A 10,039-nucleotide genomic window follows, 5' to 3' on the forward strand; every position below is an offset into this window, starting at 1 on the left:
GTTTAAAAATATATGCCATCTCTCTTATACCTTCATATCATTTTTAAAGGTCCCCTGAAATGCTTAGAAACACGCAGCGTTACTCTTTGTGTTGACGTCATTTTAACTGAAATAGGAAGACAGGGCGGGACATATCAAGCAGCCCCGCCCCTTTTTAAAATAGCCAATAGCGTTCGTTTATATCACAGCTTGGGCTTGAGCCGTTCAGAGCCGTTGAGCTCCGTAAAGCCGCATTTGACAGGGTATGCCAGCCACAATCTCATCCATATTGCTATAAAATATAGCATTCTGTGTAGAATTCAAATAGCTCTGATACATTTTGTGGTCTGAGCCAACTCGCGCATGTGATCCGCTCCGTGCTATCGTGTCTCTGGACCGGAGCAGAGTGTGTGTGCGGTGCGGTGGTTAGCGTGACACAGCGCGAAACCAGACTTCTTTTTTTCCTCAATGGAAAGCATATTTACACTGTTTGAATCGTTCCCTGTTCTCTATATAGTGCACTACGTGCCATTCACTGTACAGAAAATACTAATTCTGTGGACAAGTGACCGATTTCAGCCGCGGCTTCAGCGTCTATTTTATAGTGAGTTCAGAAGGAAGGCAGGAAGTATGCAGGTTCGAGAGGAAGGATCTTTGGAGGTACATTTGGAACTTCAGAAGTATGTTTGGAAGCTCAGAAGAAAATGAAGGCAGGAACTACGCAAATTCGAAAGGAAGGACTTTCAAAGGGTTTGCAAGTTTGTTAAAAAGAAAGGAGAAAAGGAAGGAAGGACGTTTAGAAAGAAGAAAGTACATTTGATATTAAGAGGTTTGCTCATTTGTTTGGAAGGAAGGAAGTTTTGAAGAAAGTAGGGAAGGAAGAGAGTTTATAAGGAAGTCAAAGAAGGCAGAAACTTTACAGCCTTTTCAAGGGTTTGTTTGCAAGTTTGTTCAAAAAGAAGGAGGTAAGGGAGGAAGTAAGTTTATAAGTACATTTGAATATTCAGAAGTTTGTTTGGAAATGCATGAGGAAAAAATGAAGGAGCTATTCAAGTTTATAAGGAATATATGCATCTGGAAATTCAGAATTTCCAGAATTGGAAGGAAGGAAGCTTGCATGTTCGAAAGAAGGAGGTTTGGAAGGAAGTGTAAAGAGGGTTTATGAGGTGGGAAGTGCATTTTTAAGCTGTTTGGAAATTCAAAAGGATGGAAAGTAGGAAGGAAACAGTGCAGGAAGGACATTTGACACAAACATTTGATCAGAAACATTAAATCCGGTCTTGCCTGTCGGATGCTGCCTTTGGTAGTGAAGAACATATAGATGATATATGCGGGTACCAAAACCATAGAAGAGAGGGACATTAGCCAGCCGATGCCCTGACCCCAGGTCGGGTACACATACTTCCCTAGTGTCAGAGGAGTCATTTCTATGGCACTGAATGTGAAAACACCCTACAAACAGAAAACAGAAGTCAAATCAATTATAAGTTCATTGAGGACATGGGCTTTTAATTGTATTGTCAATCACTCAATTCATCATACAGTTGAATGAAGGGATAAAAGGAGTGACATACTGTAAAACATTTTTGTTTCTTTAGGGCTTTCATGGAATTTTTTGCATGATATTTTGATTATTAATTGATTGATTATTGAGCTTAGAAAACACATCTTATAGGATTTGGAATTACGTTTAAAGATTTTTATTTTATTTTTAACAATAACAATGTGTTACGTTGGCAGCCTGTAGTCTCTAAGTTTTATTTCATTGCTTGCAGGTGAAGTACTTACCAAACAGATTATTGGAGTAAAGTAAATCCAGCAATATTTCCAAAAGCCAAAAGGCCGATAACCAATCATGTCTTCAATATTTGTATAGAATTTCTCTGCACCTAAAGAGAGAGAAGAGATGGATATTTACACTTATCAAGCAAGCTAGATCTACTAGACTCAGTAAGAGCTTCTTCCTTCCACCCTGTCCCAAAACACACTTTTAACAGGATTCAGGAACCTAGCCTATTTTTTTTTTTATTTTTTTTTTTTTAACATGTATGTTGAGGGGACACATTCAATGCTTCATCACTACAGTATGGACTTTTCTGGCCAAAATTCAACTGAAAATGTTCATCTAATTTCATTGTTCTAATTTCATATGTACACAGTAAATCATTGTCTAACATTTTCTACTTGAAGTTTTACCTTTTCATGCCATAGTAAGTGCATTATTGTAACTAGTGTGTACACTGTAAAAAATGACTGTGAATTTAACGGTAAAAGACTAAAAATGCTACAGTAAAATCCTGTTAAATGGTTAACGGTAAATTCCCCTACTATATACAGTGAAAAACTGTAGTAGACATTACATGTATTGGACATTAATTTTACGGTAGTATACCGTTTTTGGAAGTGAAAAAGACCATATAATTTACAGTGAATAACAGTAAATTGACATTCCCAGAATTCCCTGCGTTACATTTCATTTTTTATGTTTTTTTGTTGAAATAACTATGTTTCTTCTTAGTTTTTTCTTATCAGTTTTGTATATTAGAGTTGTGTGTTACACCTAATGTTGTTAAATGAATGTTTATTGCATTATTTCAGTTTCATGTGTGTTACCATGATGGTGTTTGGTGTTTGTGTGAATGACACTGTGCACCTTCTATATATGTTATTATTTAAAAGCTGCTTGTGATGGGCTTTGGTTCATCATGTGACTTTCTCATCACCACCTGCATTTGGTGGTTATCAGTGTATTACAAAGGTACAAAACAGATTTCAGTACTTCAATAGGTTGGTATATTAACATTATATCAGTTAATGAAATTACGGTATTTAACTGTAAATTTAAGTTAAAACCGTAAAATCTAAAACGTTGCTACCGTATTTTTTACGGTAAAATTCCAGCAACCACAGCTGCCGTTTTTTTACCGTAAATTTTACGGATTTTTTTTTACAGTGTATTGTAACTACTGTGTTTATAAACTATTGGTACAAGGCAAAATTACTTGAAAACTTTTGACACTACTTGAGAACAGGAAGGAATCATATGGGAAAGTTAATGTAACTGGATGAAGGTCGGCTTGAACTCTTCAGATTTCATAAACTTCACATCACATTCACATCAAATATATTCGTCTCCTCGTCTCGAATATGTTTATAGTACAGGAGATGTACCGTAAAACCAGGAAATGGAGATTGTCTCAAAAAAGACCAGGAACAGGAGACACATTCCACTGGCCGAGTAGTAGTCAAACAATTTGAACACATATAAACCACCCTAAAACAAAGAACACACACATTAGAAACTGAAGAAAACAGTCAGTCGTCCCACTCAGTAAAACAGCTTTTTAGGCATCTTACCTGTGTGATGTTGGAGAAACCGATGATGAAGGATATAATACAGACCATGAGGATGAAGAGTTTCTTTCTCTTCCTCAGGACTGTGGGATATTCATCCATTAGAGCAGTTATGAAGCCTTCCACTGTACAAAACTGTCACAGACAAGTGTAAAAAGTATAAAATAAAAAGCGTTAAAGTGAAATCACATTGCTTTAGAAGAAAAAAGTCATTAAAATAACCCTAAAACTATATTATTGTTCATTCATTATCTTGTCTTTTTTTAAGTAATCATTTATGTTATAAAATTGTGTCATTTTGCTTTAAGATTCAAAGATCAAAACATATGGTGTTACAACTGGAGTACTTTATGATATTCATGGAGGTACTTATTTTTAATACACCTAAACATGACAGATAATTGATTGTAGTTTTTATGTTTTCACATGTTCTCTAACATGTTAGCTAAAATGGTTTCATGGCCTCTTTGAAGAGACTCGTTTGAATGTGCTAAATTCTCTTGTGATCTTCTTTGGCTTTACTTTTCACCTACCTAACACAACAAAACTAAAGTAACACCACATGCATAATTTATAACTTGTTTAGTTTTAATCATTAAAAAATCATTAAGCTCTGAAATCTATAGAAGAATAATGGTGCAATGCTGCTAAATGTAGCACCATTAGAGGAATATCGTGGGTTCAAAACAAGCTCTATCAATAACTCCATAGTCTCTGAGGCATCATGTCAACTACTAAGCAATAATTTAGACTCTTCAAATAGATTGTAAAATAAAAATATTATTAATAATTCAATTTACAAAGGTTTTTTTTTTCTTTTCTCTCGACAATGTGTAATACCTGACTGTCCAATCCCAGCATCATGAGCATTGAGAAGAAGAGAATAGCCCAGAGAGAAGACATGGGAAGCTGTGTGACAGCTTGTGGATAGGCCAGAAATGCCAAACCAGGACCTGATATTTAAACCATTAAACATAAGTGTCAAGATGAATCCTTTCAACAAATCACTATAATATTACTCATATATGACTTTAATTAAAGTACTGCACGTTTCGCTGCAGTTTCAAGAGAAATGTCCACTGAGTGGCGCTAAAACACAGGTTCGATTTGTGAACCCTGGCACATTTTTATTACGTTGAAATAGGTACGTATTGCTGTGTTTTTATTATGTTGCTTCTGGTACGTATTGCGGCGGTTCAGAATTCAAATATCCGGGGACTGACGCTGACGAACGAAGTTAATGCTCTATCGTGTTGGAAATATGCCCTACACCAAACCCAACCCTAAACCTACCCGATAGGGTTAACAATTGCAAAACTGATATAAAAACGCATTGGTTGATGCAACCGTGCCATTTGAACTTCCTTATATGCAGATTTGAACTGCTTTGTCGAACCGTGGTTACACGAGATTTGAACCGCAGCTCCTCACCTCACAAGTACGTCTCCGTACTCCGTGAACTACCGAACAAACCTACCGCCTATGAAAACCCATAGATATGAAGCTGGATATGTGCGATGTTAATGGTGCATTCAAGTCATGTCGGATAGATCGTATTTACTAGTTGAACGCACATGATCGACTTACGTAATTACGTAATCAACTCGTAAGTACGAACGTCCCAGGAGGACTTGAACGCAGCATAACATTCAAAAGCATTAGTTTTCAAATCTCCCAGCTTATTAATATTGTTTTGAAGTCATAACATGATATTCTTCAAGTAATTGTGCGAAAATTACGCTTTATTAATCGAAACTCTGTAAATTTGTGTGAAAAGGAATAAAAGGTGTCGGAGTTTTACTGCCTCTAGTGTTCATTTATTTTGGAAACTGCAGTGATGTGTACTTATTGGTACGTATTTCGCGTCTCGCTAAAAAGTGCACCCGGGTACATTTATGCCATGAGAACAGGTAGGAAAAAAAGTGTATTATTTCCATAATAAGTAAAAGTATGTTAAAACGTTTGCAACAATGCAATTCGGTAACGTCTAAGAGACACAATGACCTGAAGCAGCCAGTTCTTCAATAGGTCTCTTTGTGATGTACGACATGAAGCCAACAATGGAAAATATGACAATCCCAGCAAACATACTGGTGCAGGAGTTTATACAGCACACAATGATAGAATCTCTATAGAAAGAAAAAAGAATCAACATAAACTGAAGCACAGGGAAACAGTAGTAAACTGAAAAGAATTTCATAGAAAAGGCACTGTTAAAGACAGTTTGCACATCAGATTGTATGGCATGTAAACATCGTCAATACAGAATTTCTGTACATTTGGACAGAAACTAGTAGCTCTTACTTGTAGACGTTATTGTTGTAGGAGTTGTAGCTGCCCAGAGCAATAAGAGAACCTAAACCTAGACCATAAGAGAAGAAGATTTGCGTGGCAGCATCCAACCACACCTGAGAAGAAACATATGATAAGAAATATTGATAGTAACAAAAAAAAAATGTCAATGCATGATGCCATTATTGTTAGTAACATGCATTTTCAAATCCTTTAGCAAACCTACAGATTTCTACTTTAAAAGTGTAGCTTGACAAGTTAGAGAACAGGGTAATTTATGCCTTTCACAAGGGTGTAAAATCACAAAAGTTTATTGATACAATACATTAGCATATCAGTATTGCACAATACAGTGTCTATCATTGATGAAAAGTGTGTATATCTATGAATTGGTGTTCTATAAGTTTCTATGAGTTAGCAGCATTACTACTATAGTTATTGCGAATATAATAAGTAAAAGTATGTTAAAACGTTTGCAACAATTAAATTCGGTAACGTCTAAGAGACACAATGACCTGAAGCAGCCAGTTCTTCAATGGGTCTCTTTGTGATGTACGACATGAAGCCAACAATGGAAAATATGACAATCCCAGCAAACATACTGGTGCAGGAGTTTATACAGCACACAATGATAGAATCTCTATAGAAAGAAAAAAGAATCAACATAAACTGAAGCACAGGGAAACAGTAGTAAACTGAAAAGAATTTCATAGAAAAGGCACTGTTAAAGACAGTTTGCACATCAGATTGTATGGCATGTAAACATCGTCAATACAGAATTTCTGTACATTTGGACAGAAACTAGTAGCTCTTACTTGTAGACGTTATTGTTGTAGGAGTTGTAGCTGCCCAGAGCAATAAGAGAACCTAAACCTAGACCATAAGAGAAGAAGATTTGCGTGGCAGCATCCAACCACACCTGAGAAGAAACATATGATAAGAAATATTGATAGTAACAAAAAAAAAATGTCAATGCATGATGCCATTATTGTTAGTAACATGCATTTTCAAATCCTTTAGCAAACCTACAGATTTCTACTTTAAAAGTGTAGCTTGACAAGTTAGAGAACAGGGTAATTTATGCCTTTCACAAGGGTGTAAAATCACAAAAGTTTATTGATACAATACATTAGCATATCAGTATTGCACAATACAGTGTCTATCATTGATGAAAAGTGTGTATATCTATGAATTGGTGTTCTATAAGTTTCTATGAGTTAGCAGCATTACTACTATAGTTATTGCGAATGTTCTTAAATCATATACATGCGTTTAAGATCTCATCTTCGAGATTTTATCATTTCATAAAACAAATGTCATTTAAAATATCAAATACATTTCAGTATTCATCATTTTACCTCAGATTTCAAAAGCTTGTTGAAGTCTGGGGTGACATAGAAGAGGACGCCATCTATCGCTCCAGGGAGAGTGACTCCACGGAAAAACAGAATAAAGAGCATGAAGTAAGGATACGTGGTGGAGAAATAGACCACCTAATGAGGACAAGAGATAAATGAAAAGAAAGAGAGAGAGAAAGTGAGAATTATAGAGTAAACCATTTTAAAGTAGGTGTAGAGGACAACATTATTAACTTGCTAGTGTAATGCTTTCACTGGCTTCTGTTTGTTGATTGGTAGGAACATGGTTTTTCTGTGTAGGATAATGATTGCCCTTAATTAGCGATGTCTATCAAGGTTATAGACTGCCAGAAAATGTATTATTTTCTTCTTGCCCAGTGCAAGGATCACATTAAAATTCAATTACCCTCAGAGAAAGGGCAGATAAAGAAAGCAATTTTCCTTTTTCGCTGGGGAAAAAATAATAATAATTAAAATTGCTTACAATTTAATGTTAAGACATGGCCATTGGCAACTCATCATAGTGCTTAAACTGTGAAATTTCTGCACCACTTATGTTACCAAATGAAGTTGGAAAAATAATGCATAATATGCAAAATAAAGACATCTCATACATCTAGAAAGTGATGACAGAAACACACCAGCTATCTCACATCAACTAGAGTTTCTGGAAAGATCCCAAAGCTGTGCACAGCCCAAAGTCGGCAATTACACTCAGCGGTATGAACTCAAACTCTTCCATGTTTTTTTTGTTTTTTTTAATTCTCCTATAGTTTTTTTTTTTAGAATGAAACAACAAAGTTACATAAAACATACTTTAAAACTTCAAGAAGTCTACTGAGCAATGATAAAGCAACTGAGCAATATATTTTCCCCCTGAGATTGTGAAATGAGAAGACAAGTATGCGGTAAAGGTTTGTCAGTTTTTAGAAACATTTCTGGGGTGTTGTATGAGGAATAGAAAGAATATGGGCAGTCACACCTTCCCTGTCCACTCCACTCCTTTCCAGATTGAGAAATAGACAAGAATCCAAGACAACGCTAGTGTTCCAACCAACGGCCAGCGCAATTCCCCTGGTTCCTCCAAACCGTTTGTTAACTGATGCATGTTCCTCCTATAAAGTAAACAATTATTTAGTTAGACTGTATTGTAACTTGTGCTTTTGTTGAAATAGTTTATATACTGTATATGTATATTCTCAATGGAATCAGAAATACATCGGCAAATGCTTTTACCAGCTCAGACAGGAAAATAACTACTTGATCAGTGCAACTGGATTTTAGCTTACAACTTCATTAAATATTTTACAAAAATATTCTTATCCCTGTTCTCTTGACTCACTCCCAGAACTCAGTGACGGCACTGGTCAGGTTGGTGGTGTCCATCAGGCTGTAGTTGGAAAAGCAGCGATCAGTGTTCCAAGGGTTATCACATGTTTGCCATGGTAACTCCTAAAGAGAGAGAAAGTGCACTTAATTGTATTGAAAGCACTTGTAGTGTACTTCAAAGCTAAAAAAAAAAAAAACACACAACTGTACTTCAGATATTACAATATTCATAAAATAAAACCAAACAGCTGATGGTCCTCACTGGAAAAATACTATGGAAATCAATGAGAACCATCAACTGTTTAGATACACACATCCTTCAAAAAAAACGTATTTTATGTTCAACAGATGAAAGACATTCATACAGGTTTGGAACAACTTCAGTTTGAGTACATGATGACAGAATTTTCATTTTTGGGTGAACTATCCTTTCAAGTGTCGTTAACAAGGCTTTAATGGCAAATTCATGACTATGCTTCTTAACATTATTAAAACGTGCAATGTGTAATGTCTAATGTTTTAGTTTAAAGCAATTTTTTAATTATGTTTTAATGATATTTGGTCATGCTTTAAAAAGAACACTTATTTTAATGTGTTGACTAACATACTAAATCAATAATTCATTATAATTTGAACTGTAGTGTTAACTGTCATGTATTCGATATTTATAATATTTAAAGCTAATACTTTTTAAATTTACTAAATTGCAAATTCATCACTGTGCAAATGACATACAAGTTTCAGTTGACATAACCTTACAGTAAATTTTAGTTTACCATAAATGCTTGTTAGTAAATTTGACAGTATACGTTTGCAATATTTCAAAGACAATAGAAGTAATCTGAGTGGCTTACATTATGTTGCTATGCGGTTGCTAAGGTGTCTGTTAGGATGCTAATAGTTAATAGACATGCTGAGTGTTTTTTAGTTGGCTACTATGTGGCTGCTATGCAGTTTCACCATGTTCTGAGTAGTTATTAGCACCACATGCTATTGTGGTTACTAAACAAAAAACATTTACAAAGTAGAAGAGCAGACATAGAATTTAAAAAAAAAAAGTATGTGTATTAGAGGTTTGTTCAAATATCTCCAAGTATGTGCAGTCATAGTAGTTAGTGATACTTGCTTTGGCAAACACCACCATGTGAAGAATAAAGTTAAAGGATAAAGCAAATTGAGTAAAGCAATGAATGGCAGATGAAAAGCATTCAAAAAATAATAGCACAATGCATTCATAAAACAAAGGCCTGTTTTCTTTCCAATTCCCTCTGCACTGCTTTAGAGAACTCTTATTCCCATGGCAGAAACTGCAGTTCAATTTCCACAAAACAGAGGCAGTTATTATTTCTGTGGAGCCTTTAAAACACTCTCTAGAGCAAAGACAGAGCCACAGAGAGTTTAAGGGGGTCAAGGAGGCGGAGAGAGATACAGAGAAACGGGGAGGAAGAGAGAGCTTGAAAGAAGAAGCAATTCTGAGAAATTCTTTGAAAGTCTAAGACAAGTGTGTTTGAATTCACTGGGCTAGATAAAGACACGCATGGTGGGGTGAAAAAAACTATTTGACCAACGATTGCAATTAAGAAATCTTTGTGTTATTCAAATTATTAAGGAAACAAAAATGGCAGCAAATACCCCACATTTTCTAACGATGTGCTTTTTTTGTCTAATGAGGAGTTCCCTAACTGTAGATGTTGAGTAATGTTTAAACTGGACACTAAATAAAACAT

The 10,039-nt window shown here is 35.4% G+C and overlaps 1 protein-coding gene across 4 annotated transcripts in view; it reads right to left on the minus strand.

Moving 5' to 3' along the window:
• Nucleotides 1-609: 609 nt before the first annotated feature.
• The window catches only part of LOC107689236 (sodium- and chloride-dependent GABA transporter 1-like), a 16,858-nt gene continuing 7,428 nt past the window's right edge, over nt 610-10,039 (minus strand). For all 4 annotated transcript variants that reach the window (XM_016487173.1, XM_016487172.1, XM_016487171.1 and 1 more), the window contains exons 5-14: nt 8,326-8,435; nt 7,966-8,098; nt 6,984-7,118; nt 6,441-6,544; nt 6,141-6,265; nt 4,174-4,286; nt 3,337-3,468; nt 3,151-3,253; nt 1,768-1,868; nt 610-1,431 (exon numbers count right to left, since the gene is read on the minus strand). In XM_016487173.1, the coding sequence (XP_016342659.1) occupies nt 931-1,431; nt 1,768-1,868; nt 3,151-3,253; nt 3,337-3,468; nt 4,174-4,286; nt 6,141-6,265; nt 6,441-6,544; nt 6,984-7,118; nt 7,966-8,098; nt 8,326-8,435 (1,557 nt within the window). In that variant the 3' untranslated portion in view covers nt 610-930. The remainder of the gene's footprint in view (nt 1,432-1,767; nt 1,869-3,150; nt 3,254-3,336; nt 3,469-4,173; nt 4,287-6,140; nt 6,266-6,440; nt 6,545-6,983; nt 7,119-7,965; nt 8,099-8,325; nt 8,436-10,039) is intronic.

This window comes from Sinocyclocheilus anshuiensis, unplaced genomic scaffold (assembly GCF_001515605.1).
Source record: "Sinocyclocheilus anshuiensis isolate Anshui unplaced genomic scaffold, SAMN03320099.WGS_v1.1 scaffold882, whole genome shotgun sequence".
Lineage (NCBI taxonomy): Eukaryota > Metazoa > Chordata > Actinopteri > Cypriniformes > Cyprinidae > Sinocyclocheilus > Sinocyclocheilus anshuiensis.